At 38.8% G+C, this 21368-nt stretch overlaps 1 protein-coding gene and 1 long non-coding RNA gene across 2 annotated transcripts in view; one reads left to right on the top strand and one right to left on the bottom strand.

Annotated features, from left to right (window-relative positions):
• Positions 1–250: 250 nt before the first annotated feature.
• Positions 251–21368, bottom strand: part of SERPINE3 (serpin family E member 3) — a 28543-nt gene continuing 7425 nt past the window's right edge. The window contains exons 3-7 of the mRNA XM_032874116.1: positions 21057–21257; positions 19443–19641; positions 11795–11895; positions 1043–1129; positions 251–489 (exon numbers count right to left, since the gene is read on the bottom strand). Coding sequence (XP_032730007.1) covers positions 251–489; positions 1043–1129; positions 11795–11895; positions 19443–19641; positions 21057–21257 — 827 coding nt within the window. The remainder of the gene's footprint in view (positions 490–1042; positions 1130–11794; positions 11896–19442; positions 19642–21056; positions 21258–21368) is intronic.
• LOC116877388 lies at positions 1964–18785 on the top strand. Its single transcript, XR_004384631.1, has 3 exons — positions 1964–2339; positions 12471–12628; positions 18554–18785. It is a non-coding gene; the product is annotated as an uncharacterized LOC116877388 (long non-coding RNA).

Genomic DNA, 21368 nt, shown 5'->3' with positions numbered 1-21368 from the left:
CAGAAGGCTACTTGGAGATGCTAGTCCCCTGAAGGAACTATTTTGTCCTACAGAGATGAGAAAGCGAGGCAACAACTGGGGGGAAAATCAAGATCTACATTTATTTTACTTTGATCTTTCTAAGTCTCCCCAGAAGCAGAAACCTGAATTTTTAAAAAACTCACGTCAACTAAAAATGAGCTGAAAGAGAAGTAAAAAACAACATGGAGGATATTAATTTTCGTTTGTAGTTATGGAACACTCCCCTTTCTCAGGATACGTGACAAGAAATTGGGAAGATTGTGAAACCATAGAAACTAGCTAGAAGGAATGCTTGTTCTAGGCCACAGCGGACAAATGGGCGCTTGTTGCTAGAGAGATGGTGATATATATTTATCTGAATTCTGTCAAAAAATACTGTCCTACCTGTGTTGGGTTCTCTCAGGAAAAAGAAGAATGGCCGATCTGCTTTAAAAAAAGGAATCCGAGACCTTTTCAGTAACAACAGAGCTGCAGGAGAGAGAAAGAATAGAAGAATCCCATTGCATTTTCTATTCATTTGAGGAAAGTCACTATGAAAATTGGATATGAAGTCAGTTATATCCCTTGATTTTTGAAGAAATAAAAACATCCTAATGATAACATTTCATTGTTTAGTGTTATGCTGGGGGTACAAATGGGAAAATTAAGAAGATGTCAGAAAATTAAGGGAAATTAATGGGAAAATTAAGAAGACGTTTAGCCAACCCCGTGTCCCATTTTCAAAGTACTCCTTGGAATAAATTCCTTACTAAAGGTAATTTTCAGAATGACTTCATTCCTTATTGATGGGGATGATGGGACAAATCCTTTCAAAATGGATTTCTCTTCTCCCATCATTTTTCAAACCCTTGCTCTGTATTAACATTTTTTTTTTTTTTTGAAAATGCTATGCCATATCTGGACTTGGGGTTTTTCAGTGGGAAGGTTTAGAAATGTGAAGATTGAACTGGATAAATGTGACTTAAGGCAGATAAGGGCAAGCAATGTGACTGAGTGCTTGCCGACCCCTTTCTGAACATACCTGCGGCTGTTGATGCCTCGGTGCCTTCCTCTGCAACCTCAATCTTGGCTTTGTGGATTGCTTCAGAAACATAAAAGTCATCTTGGCCTAATCCCGGGAAATAAAAATACGAATTGCTTATTTCCATCTTTAATGCATTTAGCTTAAGGATTTGAGTGTATTTTTAAAGAATACTTAATTACAGTGTCCTGCTGCTTACTATAGCTAGGGAGAGATTTGTCTGGAAAATTCTTAAGCTGCAATATTTTATGTGACTTCTAAGACCTCAGATTTGGTGAATTTAATAAATAATCCCAAATTAATATATAGAGCTGTGCCCTGTTTTTAAAATAGTTTTTAAAAATAATTTCTAGTTAATACTGAAATCTTTCCTTCAGCCAGTACTTTTTAAACTTTGTATAAGAATTGCCAGAGTACGTGTTAAAATGGATTCTGGCGTCTAAGAATCTGCATTTTCAGCCAGCCTCTGAGATGATTTCCCTTGAATGTTTTCTTGGACTGCGTTTTAAGAGCCACCTTTAAATGACAGTCACAGGTTTGTACAATGGATCTTAAAAGTCGTAACTTTATTTATTAAAACTTTATTTATTAAACTTTATTTATTAAAAATGTGCTCAAAGCTGCATGACTACATTCAGTATACTAAGTGTACAGAATACATTCAGTATACTGAATGCAGTCATGCAGTAATTTGCCCCATGGTCTAGAATCTGCAAAGATAAGAGGTTAGAACTGTAATAGTTGTGTGCTAACAGTTTCAAAGAAGCTTTGCAAACAGGGATATGAATGATTAAGTTAGAGAAATTGATAGCTTAAGTTAACCATTAAGCATTTTTAAACAACTTCCTGCAGTGATGATGTACTTGACATAACGAAGGTATATAAGAATGTTTAGAACTAGCAGAAACTTTAGTTATTACCTACCCTTTCATTTGAGAATGCGCTGTTAAGTGATCTGAGGTCACACACTTGAAAAGAAGTAGAAATTGGGCATTTGCAGGTTTTCTGACAGTGCAGCACCCATTTCCACCCCACCCCGCCACAAAAAGATACCACCTTGCAAGAAGTATTCTAGTCAACTCCAGCGTGCCACTGGAAAGGGATCTGTGGCATGAGTCTTAAAATAATCATTTCAATCTACATGTTGTATTTTGAGAGAGCTTCTTTGTTTCATCTTAGACTAATTAAATTGTTTTGCATTTTTCATGCACATACAAGGAGATGCAAATGAATGTCGTGAGAGAATAAAACCAGCCGAGTATAGGATATGCAGCAATTCATCCATCTTCTAAATAAGGTATACACAGGAAATTGTGAGTTGGCTATATTTGTTGTAAGAAACAGTTATTTTCCAGCATCATTGAAGGGGACCAGACAAAGGTCAGAGGAAGGGAAAAATCAATGGAAGCATTCACCTGGTATCATTTGTCCTAAAACCAGTGAAGAATCTGATTGATTTTAGCAGTTGGTCTTTTTCTGTAGGATCTTTTAGAAAAGAAATTTCTCTCTAATTCATAGTTTCTTTCACTAGCTCATTGAGTAAACTGAAATGCAATGTCAAAATTAGAATTTTGTGGCTAAATAATGGTTCTTTGATGCTCATGAGGTTTTACTTACCTGTGACCTCATTATAGTGTTGTGGTAGCTGAACATTTCAAATCAGCATCCATGAAGTCAACAGAGGTTAACTATGAAACTCTACCAACTAAGATACAGTAAATGTGGTTGTGATAGAGTCCAGGCACCTTGACATAATGTGAAAAATAGGACCAATTGGTATGAATGAGTCTTTAGTTAGATAGGCTTGGCTATTAAAATTTCTTGAGTTTCAATTAAATAGCATAGCTTTTCTCCATCACACTAGGAGTGGTCCGATAGTTGACACTTACATGTTTGCACAGACACTGAGCCAAGACCCATGGCCTGTCTTGCCCCAGCATCCACACCTCTCTTAAATTTTATCTCTAGGAAGCATTAAAAACATTTCAGATCATAAACATTCGTGATCAAAATAAGAATTCAGGAGTCATTGTAGGTTTGTGTTTCTCTTCTTGCTTGATCTTGTATGACAGATCTCCATTTGCTTACTTCTGTCAAGTAGCTATTTTATGCAACTAATGAAAGCAATGCAGAAGAATCCAGACACAAAGGCATTCTCCCGCTTTACGTTCATCTTCTCGATTGCTCGTGGCTATTTAGTGCCATCGAGGGTCATGCAACATGTTATCCCCAAATTTGTTCCCAAGATTTTTTATAGATGCTATGCTATTAAAAGGGATCCATGATTAAAACAGGGAATGCAGGTTGAATAGTTTTGTGTTTTTGTTTTTAGTAGTGAATTTCTTAGAGCTGCTTATTTGCTGATGTTTGTAGTGAATCTCTGCAGGAGAACTATAATATGTAATGTTTAGCCACGGAATGACCTGCATCATCTCCTGTCTCTAGATCTACTAGATTAGTGTTCTGGAAAACTGTAGTCCATCCTAAACCCATTTACTCCTATATTACATTTCAATATCCAAAGCCAAGTGTTTTAAGATTCTTCTTACCCTCCTTCCTGGCATACTCTCCGCTCTTCTATACTATCTACAAGTATTCATGTCAACCTTTCTTTTTAGATTGTTAGCTCCTAGAAGGCAGAAGCTGTTTCATTAATTTTAAATATTTTTTAATTCACCTAACTAACATCATAATGCTTGGTACATAACTGTGTTCAGTAATTGTTGGATGAATGAATGATAGACACTCCTCACGTACATTTGTTTCATTTCCCCGTAAAACAGCTGCCTTAATGTTCTCTAATCGGATGTCACTTGTAAGGAAGTGTTGGTTGGTATCTATAAAATCATAGGGGCAAACCACAGAATGGGTCTTAGGCAAGTTTTATCCAAATGATTGTTTCAGTGCCTCTTTCCCCTTTGTTAGTGGAGACCATCATTTTTTTGTGTGTGGTTGATCATACTCTCAAAGGGTTTAAGAGTCTTCATAACGACACTGTGTAAACACAAGAATTGCAAAATGCTTAAATCGATGTCCCAACCTTGGAACCTCAGATTCTCAAAATGTAGGATAAACATAATTTTCTGTGTCATTTGTCCTTCCAATTATTACTATTTACTACTGGCAAATTTCGTGGCATTAAAACATTTATTGCCAGAATTTGCTTCTAGTTTATCTTTCTCATCTTCTTATCACTTAGTTTTAACAGGTGGAATGTGTCATATAGCACCCAGCCCCGGTTATAGAGAGAGAGAGCTAAAAAGAATTTGAAATGGCCTCTGAAGCCAGGCTATGGTCAGTTGCTTTCTCTATTCTCCTCAAGCCCACATCTCCCTGCCACCCAGCTTTTTGAGATATAATTGATATAACATTGTGTGAGTTTAAGGTATATAATGTGATGATTTCATATATGTATATATTGCAAAATGATCATCACAGTAAAATTAGTTAACACCTCCATCACCTCACATAATTACAATTTTTGTGTGTATTGTAAGATCTATTGTCTTCACAACTTTCAAATAGATAATACAGCATCGTTAACTATAGTCACCATGCTGTACATTACATCCCTAGGATTATAACCGGAAGTTTGTACCCTTTGACCACCTTCACCCAACCCCCCAACTCCTACCTATCCCTGCCCTGGGCAACCTTCAATCTACTCTGTGTTTCTGTGACTTTGATTTTTTTTTAGAATCCACATGTGAGATCATACAGTGTATTTCTCTCTGATTTATTTCACTAGCATAATGCCCTCAAGGTTTTTCTAGGTTGTTGCAAATAGCAGAATTTCCTTCTTTTTTATGGGTAATAATATTCCATCAAAATATATATACCAAAGCTGCTCTATCCATTCATCTGCTGATGGACACTTAGATTTTTTTCCTTATCTTGGCTATTGTACATAATGCTGCTATCAACATGAGGTGGAGTTATTTCTTTGCTAGTGATTTAAGTTCCATTGGGCACATATTCAGAAGTAGAATTGCTGGATAATGTGGTAGTTCTACTTTTATTTTTTGAGAAACCTCCATAGGACTTTCCATAATGGTTGGACTGATTTAAATTCCCGTGAACAGTGTACAAAGTTCCTTTTCTCCACAGCCTTGCCAGCATTTGTTCTCTCTTGTCTTTTTGATAATAGCCGTTCTAAGAGGTATAAGGTAATAGCTCACTGTGGTTTTGATTTGCATTTCCCTGATGGTTAGTGATAATCAGCACATTTTCATGTACCTGTTAGTTATTTGAATATCTTATTTGGAAAAATGTTTATTCAGATCCTTTTTCCATTTAAAAATCAGATTGTTATTATTATTTGCAATTAGGTTGTATGATTTCCTTATATATTTTGGATATTAATCCCTTAGGTATGTGGTTTTACAAAAATTTTCTCCCATTCTGCAGGTTTCCTTTCCATTTTGTTATTTCTTTTGATATGAATACATGTTTAGTTTGATGTAGTCCTACTTGTTTCTTTTTACTTTTGTTGCTAATACTTTTGGTGTCAGATCCAAAAAATCATTGCCAAGACCAATTTCAAGGAGTTTTTCCCCTATGCTTTCTTCTAAAATATCTTCAGATATTTTAAGTCTTTAATCCATTTTGAGTTAATTTTTGTGAGTGTTGTAAGATATAGGTCCAGTTTCATTCTTTTGCATGTGAATATCCAATTTTCCCAGCACCATTCATTGAAAAGACCATCTTTTTTATGGAGTATTATTGACTTCTTTGTTGAACGTTAGTTGAATATATGCACGGATTTTGTTCTGGGGTCTTGATTCTTCCCCATTTGTCTACATGTCTCTTTTTATGCCAGTGCCATACTGTTTTGATTACTATAGGTTTGTAATAGAGTTTGAGCTCAGGAAGTGTGACACCTCCAGCTTTGTTCTTTCTCAGGATTTCTTTGGCTATTTGGGATCTTTTGTGGTTCCACACTAATTTTAGAACTTTTTTTTCTATTTCTGTGGAAAATGCCATTGGAATTTTGATAGGGAGTGCATTGAATCTGAAGATTGGTTTCAGTAGTAGAGACACTTTAACAATATTAATTCTCCCAATCTATGAACAGAGGATGTTTTCCCATTTATGTGTGTCCTTTTCAATTTCTTTCATGAGTGTGTTATAGTTTTTAATGTAGAGATATTTCTCCTCACTTGGTTGAATTTATTCCCAAGTATTTTATTGTTTCTGATGCAACTGTAAGTGGAATTGTTTTTTTTATTTCTTTTTCAGGTAGTTTGTTGTTAGTGTAAAGAAACACAATGCATATTTGTATTTCATTTTTTATCCTACAACTTTACTGAATTTGTTGATTAGTTGTAATTATGTATCACTATTACAATATTAGAGAATCTAATTTTGACCATATACTTACCATTATTAGTGATTTTTACATTTTCATACATTTTTATAGTGTTAATTAGCATCCTTATTTCAGCTTTAAAAATGTCCTTTAGCATATCTTGTAAGGCAGGTTTAGTGGTGATAAATTTCCTTAGTTTTTTTTGGTTTGGAAAAGATTTATCTCTGCTTACTTGAGGAACAACTTTGTCAGGTATAGTATTCCTGATTGACAATTTTTTTCTTTCAAAATTTTGCATATGTCCTTCCACTCTATCCTGGCCTGCAGTTTCTGTTGAGAAATCCATTGATCATCTTATGTGGGTTCCCTTGTTAGGTAGCTTGTTTCTTCTTTCTTGCTGCTTTTAAAATTCTTTGTCTTTGACGTCTGACAATTTAACTGTAATGTGTCTTGGTGTAGCCCTTTTTGGGTTCAACCTATTAGGATTCATTGGGCCTCGTGAATCTGCAAGCCTATTTCTCTCCCCATTTTGGGGATGTTTTTGGCCATTATTGCTTTAAGTAGACTTTCCCTTTTTTTCCTTTCATCTTTTGGGATTCCCGTAACGAGTATATTTTTTCTTTTGTGAAGTCCCCAATTTCCATGGGCTTTCTTCACCCTTTCATTCTTTTTTTCTTTTTGTTCCTCTGACTAGATAATTTCAAATGATTTATCTTATGGTTGATGGTTTACTCTGTTTGGCTGAGTCTTGTTGAAGCTCTCTATTGAATTCTTCAGTGCAGTCATTTTATTCTTTAGCTTGAGGATCTCCATTTGTTTGGGTTTCTTGGTTGTGTTTTGTTTGATGGTTTCTATTTCTTTCTTGAACTTTTTATTTTGTGCATTGTTTTCCTAATATTGTTAGTTGTCTCTGTGTTCTTGTAGTCTGCTGAATTTCTTCAAGAGGATTGTTCTGAATTCTTTGTCAGACAGTTCAAACTTCTCCACATTTTTAGGGTAGCTATTAGAGCTTTATTAATTTCTTTGAATGGTATATTTTTTTCATTTTTCATGGTCCTTGCTTCTTTGTATTGGTATCTGTGCTTTTCAGTAAGGTGTCTCCTTTTCCAGGCTTTACAGGTTTGCTTTGGTAAGGAAAGATATTTACCAATCAGCTGGCAGAATTTGTGGGCAGGTTGGGGCTTACTGTCATCATCTCTGTGTGGGCAAAACCTCTCCATATGCTTTTTGAATTTGCAGGGGGCTGCTGCTGCCTGAGTTCTGTGGCTGGGTGGGACTGCTGGTTGGGTTTGTATTCAAGCAGTGCTGCTGGGTGGGCTTGCTGTTCAGGTGGCACTTCTGGCTACGTCAGAGTTAGTGGCTCAATCCTTTCACAGTCAGGTTGAGTCCCTAAGTCTACAATCAACTCTTGGTCAATGAAGTTGTAGCTGTGTTCCCTGACAGGGTGGTGCCACTGGTTGGACACCATAATTGGGTAACTATGAGAGGGACTCTACAATCTTTCCTAGTCAGGTGGTCTTATGCTGTGCTTCCCAACTGGATGGTGCTGCTGGTTGGGCTCCATGTTCAGGTGGGGCTGCCAGCTGTGCCCTGAAGTTGGGTGGGGCTACAAGCTGGGCTCTGTGACTTAGTAGCACTGTGGGTTGGGCTACAAGGCTCCCCAAGGTCATTCTTCAGACTCCCTGGCTATGTGGAGGTAGGGCATATGCTCAACAGTTGGGAAGGACTGCTGGCCAGGCTCTCTGCCCAAGCAGAGCTGTAGGATGGGCTTCTCAACTAGCTGGTTCTCTTGTCAGGCTTCCTTGATGGATGGGACTTGAGACTGTGCCTAGCAGTTGAGTAGGGCTGTGAATTTGCTTTCCTGCAAGGTAGAGTGGTAGTATGGTCCATTGACTAGGGATCCAAATCAGGCTGAATTGCCAACCATGCTTTCTGGCCGGTTGGGGCTACCAGCCTGGCCTTGCAGATGGGCATTCCTGATGGCTGGAGTCTTTGCTTGGGTACTGCTACAGGCAGGAATATGGTCTGCCAAGGTCTGAATGTTGACTAGTGTAAGCCTTTCCTCTCACATTCTCCTTCTCTATCTGATTCCTGAGTCTTCCCCAGGAGGCAAGACTTGAATGGATTTTCCAGAAAGTTTCCTGCAACACTGGAAGAGTTGGATGTCCACCTTGGTTTTCTTTTCTCACTGGAGAAATTATAGTAGGCCTGAGAGGGTACTCTTGGTGAGTGCTGTGCCTGCCTGAAGGAGGAATGATACAGACCATGTGTAGCTGCTCCTTTTACCATTATAATGTGGTCTTCTCAGTCTCTGTGGTTCAGAGAGGTGCTTCAGCTTCACATCTGGGTGCTGGGATTTCCACAGTGGTGACATGTCTATGGACAGTGGCTAGTTGGTCTTCTTAGGAGGGGGACTGAAGTTGGAAATGATCTATCTCACCATCTTGATGCCCTATTGCAGTTCTGATCAGTCATCTGGTGTGCTATAAGTTAACTTCAGTATGTATCCAAACAACTATGAGTGGTTTTCTCATTTAAGTTGTAGTAACATGGAGCTTGTAGTTCTCACTGAGCAGACATTGGAAACTAATTATTCACTTATAAAAGTCAAGAAAAAGATGTTTCCTTGAAGTTTTAACTTTATGCAAAAGTAGTATTTCTTGGATTAGGAAGCATGGGTTTGTATCAAAGCCTGCTGATCCTTTTGATTGCTTAAGAAGTATATATCCAGCTGGTACCTTTTGTGCAAGTGAAACTGGAATTACTCTTAAAAGCTTTATAACATGTAGTGTCAAGGATGTCTAGGGAGAAAAATTATAACCTGGGCTCAGCTGGGCTTTGAGATGATACTGAACAAGTTTTTTTTTTTTTTTTTTTTTAGGCAACAGGAAAGGATTTGATGCCATGAAGGAAGAGACAAGTCACTTTTAAATGGGAAGGAGAACTTAAATGGGGAAGGAGAACTTAAGTAAAATGATTCTGGGCACTGGAACCAAATAGAAAGAAAAGGCCAAATATTCCCTGTGGTTTGAGCTTCTACCAATAGCACAAAACTGCTTCATAACCTCATTAATTATAAGAAGGGAGACCAGCATTTTCTGATGACTTATTTTCTGGAAAGCTCTCTGCTGATGCTTTGCTATATGTTAAAGAATTTTATTTCCATAAGTAAGACGTGAAGTGGGTGGTAGCCACCTCATTTTAGGAATGATGAAACTATTTGTTAGAAAGATTCAGTCACCATGTCTCTATAACTAAGTCAATTAGCTCACTTAGGCAATGAAGTGACTAGTCTCTTGATTATGTTTAAAGAAGGGTATTGGAAAGCAATACTGTAGTGGGCAAACTTTATCTGTAAAGGCCAAGATATTAAATATTTTAGCAATTGCAGACCATATGCAGTCTCTTGCAACTGCCTAATTCTGCCATTGTAGCAGGAAAGCAGCCACAGATGGTCTGTAAATAAATGGGAGTGGCTGTTTCATTAAAACTTTATTTATAAAAACAGGGATTGGATCATTGTTTGGTGAGCCCATGTTAGAGGAACAAAACTTTATGGGAGAAGATAAGGCTGATGTGTTTTATCAGTAAGAGACATTAATTTAAGCTTCACACTTGGCACATGGCTAACTGCTCGGTAATTATTTAACAAGTTAGATCCATGGGCCTGTATTTCTGCTGGTTTGAACAAATCTACATAGACTTTAACTGCATCATTAAAAAAGGCATGAAAAATTGTTCTTTCTCAACTAGGTTGCTTGTTATATCTTGTCAAGAGAGCTTATGGGCCTTGGAAGTCTTTATCAGTAGGGGAGCTGCATGATGATGTGGGTGGGTTAAGCACAGTCCTATTTGAGGACATAGGATTAATGGTACTTTGAGATGTACTTCTAGGACATAAAGGCAGAGAGATTAAGAACTATGAAGAAACAATCAGTGAGTCAGTGATCAATTGAATGTATTGGTGTGGAAGAAAAGGTTAAGAATGGTCCCAAAGTTTTGAACTAGAACGATCAAAGGAAGAATGGTATCATCATCAACAAAAGGAATGCCCTAGCTAGTTCTGGAGTCAGAAAAATACACTGTGATTGGATTTTGCACATTATTAAAGACAGAGTACACTCAAGTTCATTATCCCTTCCCCTTTCCTTGACCTCTGCTTCTTTCACTCTAGGCTTTCTCTTTTCCCTACAGTGTCAGATTATGCCTGTGTCACCAGGGAAAATTCCTTGTTGTGTCATTCAACCAAGTCAACAATATTTATTGGCTATCCATTGTGCATCAAGCATTGTTGGGGGCACTATGCCCAAACTTGACTATTGCTTTGCTTATCTCTTTGCATGTTCAGGTAATGCGTACCGTGCTGGTGGGTTTTAAAAAATCTAGAATAGATCCTTCCTCCTATGCTTTATTTGACAAGTAACTGCCATTTAGCTTGTCTAGTTACGTTTAACATATAAGCCAAGACTGCTTTTATGGACCAAATTCCTGTATGTGTTTGTGTGTGTTTATGTGTGTGATCGCTTAATAAGATTTTGAGCAAGCTTTAGAAAACTGTGTGATGAGGTTCTAGCATTTAAAATGAAGATTCTGAAGCTCATCAGGCAAAGAAAGTATTAAGGCCAATGAAAATACCTGCTACAGCATCATCTTCATACAAATAATTTATTACTGTCCAGAGCGGAAACAAACCTGAGCCTTTGGAGTTAGCAATAGTTTAACTAATGGCTTCAGAGAAGATTCTGGAACATAAAGTTTTGGCATTCCATTCTTTTTTAATATTTGGTGTACGTTCCCTGTCAGATCATAAGCAAATACAGCTCCTATTGATTAGTAGCAGCGCATCTACTAGGAGCAAAGAAATTTAATAGGGACTTGGGAAAGGAGAACAACTTTAGGGCAAGATTACAGGGACATGAGTAATTTGAAGAAAGGAAGTTGGATGGATGAGAGAGTTTCAAGGTTAGTTTATGAGAACAGGACAGAAATGGCACAAGGAGGGCAGGAGAGGGAAGAGGTAGAAACAAAGGGCAACCGTGAGGCCAGCATGACAGTGGGAGAGCAGAATGAAGAGTTCTGTTACTGCACCGCTGTCTCTGGCATGCTCCCAGTCATGGTAGGCAGAGGGAGGGTGAGTTGTATTGTGTTCTGTGGCCATTGACCTCACTCTGAAGGTGGTCTCCAAAAACAGGGCTTAGAGGTCTCAAGAAACACTCCTCTCCCACAAAGTCCAACCCAAATTTGGTTATTATCCGGAGCAATAGAATACGCTTATATGTCTTATATGTTTATATAAGAATTTATATAAAGCAAAGCTTTCTTTCCTCTTTTAAATAATGTTAACTCTGACTGTACCATTGAAGGTAGATGAAAATCCCTTAATCAAGGTATGACAAAGCTGCCCCCAAGCACAATGCCAAAAATTTTGAAAGAAGAAATGTTACCTGAAATTCCTTTCAAGTTAGCTTTGAGTGGATCAAAAAGATCGGTGACTCCCCAAGAATTTAAAATGCTTTTTAAATTGAAATGATTTTGGATCCTGAATCTAAAAAACAAAAACAAACCATCAACTTTCATTTAAAAATCTCATTCAAAATATTTTCATACACACCACATGATTGCCAAACTTCCTAACTTGGAAGTCAGGGATCTCCAGCCTCATTTTCAGCTTTATTTTTCACTGTTCCTTCTCATAAACCCTACCCACTGACTACTCTGACCACACAGGGCTCTCTTCCACCTCTATACCTTTGCTTTTGCTGTTCTTTCCACCCCATCTCCTTTGATGGCCTTTGAGTTACCTCCATTTCCTCTAAGCTCCATTCAGTTGTCATCCCCTCCTCTCTTCTCCAGCTGTTTTGTGTCCTTTGGTTGCTAAGTCCCCATTAACACTTTGTTTGTTCTGCTCTTTTGGTGTATGGACTATTCTCCTTCCTACTACTGTTATTCATGATATTATGAACTACTTGAGAAGAGAGGATATCCCAGTCAATTCTTTATTTCCTAATAGTAACTAATTAATGAGTGCTTACAATGTACTAGATACTATGACAAGTGTTTTATGTAGATTATCTAATTTCATCTTCACCTAACTATGTTATTATTATCCTCATTTTACAGATGAGAAAACTGAACCCTAAAGAGATTAAGACACTTGCCCAAGATGATGTAATGAATATGTGGTGGAACTCAACTCAAAGCAAGGCTGTCTGCATGCAGAGCCTGTGCTCTTGGCGTCTACCCTTTGCTACTTCCCATGTCGTGAGACATCTCACATAGTAGGTGCAGAAAAGAAGCTGTTGATTAACAATTAATAGAGTGTGTCATTGAATATGTTCATATTTGATAAGCCATATTTTTGTGTTCGCTGTGTTATTGTGTGTCTTTGATGCACAGGAGGGAAGAAATATAAGTAAAAATTTTGGTTTTCCTAATAAGTCCTGAGAGTAGGAATAATCAACACACCAACTTTGTAATATTTCTCCAAGGGAAAAGAATTTAAAATTTTACTGTTGAAGGATCCTTTTAAAGGATTGCTCATGTTATTTTTCTTTGAAAATGAAAAAACATTGAAATAGAATTTAGATGATCTTTTTCTATAAACTATGCAGAACTTGTAGGAAAGTAAAAATACTGGACAAGACCATTTAATATCAAAGATCTCCATTGCCATACAAGACAGGTGACCAAAATTTTAAACAGAAGTATCATATTTTCTCATAAATATATGTTTTGGATCTTTAGAATAGTTTTCCAAAAAGGTACACGTTTCCTCCAACTATGCTGACATTCTCAAAAAATTTTGATCACCTCTTCTGAAATTTTCTTAAATACTTAAAACACATCCATTTTGAAAAATCTCAATGCTGAAACATATTGGTTAAGAGCACGAATTTGGTAGTCCAATGCCAGGGTTTGAATCTTGGCACAGCCTCTTACTGGCTAAGGGAACTGGGGCAAGTTACTTTACTTCTCTTACTTCTACTTTACTTCTCCAATTCCTTATTTGTGAAATGAGCATAATAATAGTGTTTAGTTATTAAATTTGTGAAGATTAAGTGAAATAATTCTTGTAAAGTGCTCAACAATGCCCAACATGGCTCATGCACTTTATTGTTCTCACTGTAGTTTTAGTGTTTCTCAGGGATATTGAGAAAAAGCTCAGGGATATTTGAAGCCAAATACAGTGATTATGGTAGGTGATAAAACTGGGTAATATTTTTTAGTAACTAAAGATAATAGTAAAAGTGAGGTATGACCATAAAAGGTGAGAGTGATTTTTTTTTCTTGTATGGCTATGAAGGCCAGCCCAGAAGAAATGCTACAAAAATATCTTGAGTAAAAAAAATTGCCCTTTACCAAATCCAGACAATGATATCACGAGAAAAGAAAACTACAGACTAATACCCCTTATGAATATAGAGACAAAATCCTTAACCAAATATTAGTGAATTGAATCCAGCAAAATATAAATCCCACCATGACCAAGTGGGATTTATCCCAGGAATGCAAGGTGTGTTCAACATATGAAAATCAGTGTAAAACACCAGATTAACAGAATAAAGGACAAAGGCCACATGATCATCTCGATAAATGTAGAAAAGCATGTGGAAAAAAAATCCAATACCCTTTCATGAAAACAAAAATTACTCAATAAACTTGGGACAGAAGGGAAATATTTCAGTCTGCAAAAGGGCCTCTACAGAAAACCTACAGCTAACATCATACTTAATAGTGAAGACTGAATGCTTTCTGCCTAAGATCAGATATAAGAGAAAGATGTCCACTATTTCTATTTAACATTGTCCTGAAGGGCATGGAGGGCAATTATGCAAGAAAAAGAAATAAAATGCATCCAGATTAGAAAGAAAGAAGTACACCTATCTCTACTCACAAATGACTTGATCTTGTATATATATAATCTTAAGGAATACATACACAGAGTGAAAAAATTCTTAGAATAAATGAGTTAATCAGGGTGGCAGGATATGAGACCAGGGTACAAAAGTCAACCTTTTTTTATACTATCAATGAATAATCTGCAAATAAAATTCCATTTATAATAGCATCAAAAGGAATAAAATACTTAGAAATAATTTTAACAAAAGAAATACAAAACTTGTAAACTGAAAACTAAAAAAACATAATCGAAGGAACCTAAGGAGCACATAAATAAAATGAAAAGAGTCCTGTGTTCACAGATTGGAATAGTTAATATTGTTAGCAGTATTCCTAAATTGATATACACATTAAACACAATCATCATCCAAATCTCAGCTGCCTTTTTTGCAGAAACTGATGAGCTGATCCTAAAATTCATATGAAAATGTATGGGACTCAGACTAGCCAAAACAATCTTGAAAAAAGAACTAAGTCGAAGGGCTAACACTTCCTGAATTCTAAACATTATAGTAATCAAGATGGTGTCATACTGGCTAAAGTATAGACATTTGTGCCTATAGAATAGAACTGAAACTAAATCCATTGAAATAAACACATTAACTTACCATCAATTAATTTAAACAAAGGTACCCAGAAAATTCAATGGGAGAGAGAATAGTCTTCTCAATTAATAGTGCTGGGACAACTGGATAACCACATGCAAAGAATGAAATTGGACCTCTACCTCATAATACATACAAAAATTAATTTAAAATACAAGAGCTAAAACTAAAAATTCCTAGAAAAACATAGACATAGGTCTTTGTAACCTGGGTTAGGCAATGGCTTCTTAGAAATGACATCAAAGAAGCACAAAAAAAATAAAAGAAAAAATAAATTAACTGAACCTCATTAAAATGAAAAACTCTTCTGCTTCAAATGACACTGTCAAGAAAGTGAAAAGGCAACCCACAAAATGGGAGTGAATATTTGCAAATTATAAATCTAATAAGGGACTAGCATCCAGAATATATAAAGCACTATCACAAGTCAGCAGTAAAGACAACCAATTTAGAAGTGGAGAGGACATTCAAATAGCTATTTCTTCAAAAAAGATGTGTAAATGGCCAGAAAGCACATGAAAATATGCTTGACATCATCAGTTATTAGGGAAATGCAAGTGAAAGTCACCATGGAAACCACCTCACACCAACTAGGATGGCTACAAGAAAAAAACGGGGGTTTTCTTCTCCAAAGCTGTTGTTACTGTTGTGAGGTTAGACAGATTGCAGCCATCTTGCCTCCAACCCGAGGGAGAAGACAAAACACAGAGAAGGGCACTGCTGGAGGGCAAGGGGGTTGGTGAATCCTATCAATGTAACTAATGTAACTAAGATTAACTATGTAGTTTCTGAATGTAAACACTATACCATCCCTACTTTTTAATCCTTGCCTCCATTCAGAAGGACTTAAAAAAAAAAACAGTAGTAAAATATACACCACATAGAATTTTACCATTTTAAGGACATTATTCAGTAGCATGAAGTATATTCACATTGCTCTCCAACCACCATTATCCACTCTGGAAACTTTCATCAAACCAAACTGAAACCTCTGTACCACCACACATCCCACATGAAGAGGGACTTATCAAAAATGATGGATGATAACAAGTGTTGACAAGAGTATGGAGAAACTGGAACCTCATAGATTGCTGGTGGGAATGTAAAGTGGTATAACCCCTTGGAAAACTGGTAGGTGCTCAAGGTGTAAAATGTAGAGTTAACACAAGACTCAGTATTTCCATTCCTAGGTATATAACCAAGAAACCTATACCTACACAAAAATGTGCACATCAATGTATTTCAGAAGCCAAAATGTAAAGACATGCCAAAAAGTTTCCTGGCACTTACATGTCTATAGACCAATGAATGGATAAAGCAAAGTGTAGACTATCCATACGGTAGGAAATTATTCCACCATAAAAAAGAATGAAGTACTGATGTACCACTGCAACAAGGATGAACCTTGAAAACGTTATGCTCAGTGAAAGCAGCCAGATGTAGAAGGCTACATGTTGTACAATTTCATTTATATGAAATGTATGGTACAGACAAGTCCATTGAGAACGGAAGTAGATTAGTGGTTGCCTAGGACACTAGTGAGGAGAAGGAATGTGGAGGGACTACTAATGGGCACAGAGTTTCCTTTAGAGGTGATGAAAATGTGCTGAAATTGAATAGTGCTGATGGTTGCACAACTTTGCCAATATACTAAAAACCTCTGAATTGTATGCTTTAAAAGAATGAATTTTATGGTTAGGTGAATTATATCTTAATTTGTTAAAAAAGAAAGAGGGCGCCTGTGTGGCTCAGGGGGTTAAGCCTCTGCCTTCGGCTCAGGTCATGATCTCAGGGTCCTGGGATTGAGCCCCGCATCTGGCTCTCTTCTCAGCAGGGAGCCTGCTTCTCCTTTTCCCCCTCTGCCTGCCTCTCTGCCTGCTTATGATCTCTCTCTCTCTCTCTCTCTGTCAAATAAATAAATAAATAAACCTTAAAAGAAAAAAAAAAAGAAGAAGACTCCCATAGAAAAGCATAATCCATACATGACGATGATTAGCAGCCCTTTGAAAGGAAGGCCAAAACTTCCGAATATATAAGATCTGGTGGATTTTTAAAATACTTACAAGAAACAAAGAGAAAAAGAGACACATACAAAAAACCCTAGACTCTTAAATACAGAGAAAAAACTAGTGGTTGCCAGAGGGGAGATGGGTGGAGGGTGGGTGAAATAGGTGATGGGGATTAAAAGTACATTTATCGGGGCGCCTGGTTGGCTCAGTGAGTTAAGCCTCTGCCTTCAGCTCAGGTCATGATCTCAGGGTCCTGGGATTGAGCCCTGCATCGGGCTCTCTGCTCAGCAGTGAGCCTGCTTCCTCCTCTCTCTGCCTGCCTCTCTGCCTGCTTGTGATCTCTCTCTCTCTATGTCAAACAAATAAATAAAATCTTTTTAAAAAAAGTACATTTATCATGATGAACACTGAATAATGTATAGAATTTGTGATTCATTACACTGTACACCTGAAACTGTAGCACCGTATGTTAATTATATTCAATAAAAAAACACTATGTGACTTCTGTTGTCAGAAAAGAAATGCTCATGTTTAGCTTCCTACTATGTCGATCTAATAACCAAATGTCTTACTCATTAAACAAATATATATTTGACATTATTAGTCTTTTTTGTGGGGTATTACATTATTATGGATATAAATGACCTTTGTTAGCACTTGTTGGCTTTCTTGATTATTCTTTTGGTTAACTAATATCCCTAATGAAGACTAATTGTCCCTATACATTTTATTTTATTTCTTCATAAATAAAATATTACTTTGGAAGCTAGACATCATCATTCATCCAGAATCTACTAATATACTGTTTGGGGATGTTTAACCCCAAGGCACACCTCAACACCACACGATTTTTGCATTGCTACCCACAGGGTGCAGAAGTTTTTGCTCTTGCTACATGAAAAATGCAGGCTGGCTATAAAGCAGATCATGTTAAATGATGAATCAATGATCTGCAGAACTAGAGGTAAGTTCTTGTCCAAAACATGACTTGTGTCTACCATGGTCCAATGTTTTGTACCCAAATTTAGACCTAAAACCTCTTTTTAATGATTTCTCTATGTATTCTTTCAAGGGTTTGAAGCTGTTTCTTTTACTTGGTGAATTTTGCTTGTGAAACAGCTCATTTTCCTAAAACCTTCTGGATGGCAGACTCCATAGTCTAAGGGAGATAAAAAAGAAATATATCAGGACAAGGTCAAGTGTTAATTCATACTGTGCGTTGTTATGATCTCTGCAGCCCCATCCTGTCCCTGTCTTTGGGGTGTTTCAGATCATTCTGAAGGTGGAATCAGACAGTGGAGGCCTCTTGAAGGAGCTGGGCATCTTGCTGGGGCTTCTTCCTCACAGAAGCTGCTCCAGGATGAGGACAGCCATCTGTCCCCTCATTCTGAAGAGACTGACAGATTCCTGCACCGGGTTGCACTCTCTGTCTACTTTTCACATCAAAAGCGCCTCTTCCTTCTCCGAGCTTCTCTCAAACAGAACAGAAAGACTAGGGTTGCTTCTGTTCCCTGCTAGAGATCTGCTGGCATCCTGTCTTTCTGCTTTCATTTGGGGTCTAGATATTTGGTTTGGAGAGACACAGGCTTTCTCTTAGATTTATGTTCACTTTCTGCCCTGGTTATGCCATATCCCACTTTAGACCTTGGCCTTAACTCACTGGATCTCTCTTTGTGTGTTTTTATTTCAGAGTCTGGGCTTATTTTTAACTCCTCGAAGGAGCACTGCCAAGACCACTGGCCCAGTGGTGCTGAGGGCCTGGACAGCAGAGAAGGCCAAAGTGGCCAGCAGGAAGGAGCATGAAGAATCCGTATCCCAAGCCCTCGGACAACAGTCCTTGTTTGATGCTGGTCTACAAAGTAATTACAAGTTCACTTTGATTTCAAATGTACCAGAGAAGCTTATCATTTAAAGAATTTCAATACAGACTTCTTTGTCGAGTAATGAGCTTTGCAAATAAATTTCGCTTTGGAAAATCAAAATCTAGAACCATCCTTTAACTTTTGTATTTGTAACAATTTGTAACAATTTGTATTTGTACCTATTGGGTTTTCTTAAAGAAAGGCTCAACTCTATTGAGAGAGAAGGAGAACCTTCAGCACAGAGACTACAAGTCTTGAATTTTTTACACCTTAATTTGCCTTCTGATCAGAATTATATGGGCATTTGCTCAATGACATAAACTATCTTGTGTCTTTGGTTTTGGAAAAAAGTGACAGTTGTATACTCTTAGGATGTGGTAAGATTTGGGGCACATTCCTCCAAGGTAACTATACTGTTCTTCTTTCCCTGCTCAGAGAACTGGTTGTAGCATGAAGCCTGGGGCCTCCAGTCTGACCCAGTGAAGGCAGAGTATCTTCTCTTGAGAAGACCCCAAGAAATTAAGTCTGTTCTATCCGCATCATGAGCTAGTCAGCAGAAACTCTGATCTGGACCCCAACTCTAGGGTCGCTCCTCCTTGTTCCTAACCTCTAGGAGTACATTAGACAATGGGCCCAGTGGTTAAGGACAGACTCCAGAGTCAAACCACCTGGGTTCTCTAATGCAGAGCACCCTGTAAGGATGAGGCAGCTACTCACCTGGGCAGGAACACATCCATTCTGGCTCTCCTGAGGCTGGAGGTCCAGACGTGGAGAATGTTGGCTGTGAGGTGTGGCTCAATGAGACTCAGTGGGGTGTCTTTGTCACGTGGCAGAATCAGGAGCAGACTCACTGTACTTCCCAGGTAAGGCAACTCTAGGACCCTCACCTGATGGCCTGCAGGGTCCTGGAACTGACCTAGGGGTTCAGTAGAGGGGGGGGGATTAGTTCTGTCCCAGGAGCTGGGGAAGGGCCATCTCATAGAACAAGAAACAATACATTTTACTAATAGGTGTCTGTCTCACCTTCCGGAAGCCGTTGAGGCCAAAGACTGTCACCTTTTCTGATCTTAAGATCTAGAATTTCTAAGATACCCTTGTAGGTCTTGAGTCACAGGGTCTGCAGTGTCTGGGTACGGTGGGGATGATGGCACATGGGAGAGCCATCTACTGTCTTTTTTGTTTGTTTGTTTTTTAATTCTTTTTTTAAAAAAGACTTTATTTATTTGAGGGAGAGAACAAATGAGAGAGAGCATGAACGGGAGAAGGGAGAGGGAGAAACACTCCCCAGCAGGGAGCCTGATGTGGGGGTTGATCCCAGAACCCTGGGATCATGACCTGAGTTGAAGGCAGATGCTTAACCAACTGAGCCACCCAGGTACCCCGTCTTAAAGGCGAAGCCATTCCAATCCTGGCCATCTGTGGCCATGTGGGGACCCAGGCTCTTCGTGCTAGATCGTTCTTTCAACAAAAGCTCTACACCCATAAAATTGGGAAATTTTATGCAGCAGACAATCAGATCAACCAGCATGGGTCACAGCAACAATGGGGAAAACTTTGGGAACAAGAACTATAATAGTCATAAATACATATTTACTTATCTGGTTGACGTTCTTCCCACTCTCACCTTACTTGACCTCAGTTAATAATTACTGGATGAATAAACAAATGATTAAATGGTTACGAGCACTCACAATGCATCCTGCATGGAATCAAAGCAGGATGACAGCAAGTGGGCTGGGAGAGAGGTGTGTGGGGACAGGCAGCTGGGTCCCTTCTCTTCTGCTCTTGCCTTTCTAGGACTCCACGGAGGCGTCCACACCATAAGCCAGCCTGCAGGGTGGGGTCTCCTGGCACTGACTGTGCCCCTGCACCCCAGTGGGCTGGGATGAGTGACCACCCTGGCAGGGCGGGATGACGGATGTCAGGTCCACGGCGGGGCGCTCTCAAGAGCTTTCTAGACTGGACTCTCAATCTTTTGCGCTATGTCAGCACCAAACCGTAAAACAGTTGTTCATTTTATGGGGGTGCCTGCTGGGACAGGGGTGGTTTGGTCCAAACATTTTTGGTTTTACACTAACGTCTCTTAGTAGGTGCAGAGGGAAATGTCAAGCGCAAAATTAGGTTTCTCCCCCACCACCCCCTATCCTCATTGTCCTCTCTGGGTTTTCCAGCCCCCTGGGCTCTCCTCACTCTGCACATACCTCACAGCAGAGGGAAGGCAGAGAAACACTGTGGCTCCTTCTAGATCGCCCACTGCCCTCCTCTCCCTGCCCATATTACTCCCGTGTTCCTCTCATGGAAGACGGCCCCGCTGGTGGGGAAGGAGCTCACCGTAGTTGACCTCGGCCATTTGGTACATCATGGGGACCTGGATGACGAGGCCCTGGGCGCCGGTGAAAGGCAGGAGCTGGGTGTCCCTAGAGGAGAATCTCTGCTGCCAAGTGCTTTGGAAGGACATGGTGCTCACTAGTGCCAGTTGGGCCAGGCCTGCCCCTCCACCATGCTCCCACATTGGACCACCTCGGTCGTCACCTGCAAGCGAGAGAATGGTGGTGTTGCTGAGATTGGCGTACCTGTCCTGGAGGGTTCCAGTGCATCCCTGAGTTTGGGTTTGGGGCCTGCTTGTCAGTATCATTAGTTGGG

This window comes from Lontra canadensis, unplaced genomic scaffold (genome assembly GCF_010015895.1).
Source record: "Lontra canadensis isolate GAN:19392208 unplaced genomic scaffold, GSC_riverotter_1.0 scaffold51, whole genome shotgun sequence".
NCBI lineage: Eukaryota > Metazoa > Chordata > Mammalia > Carnivora > Mustelidae > Lontra > Lontra canadensis.
Note: the sequence above shows the minus strand (reverse complement) of the source record. Positions and strands in the feature narration are given on the sequence as shown.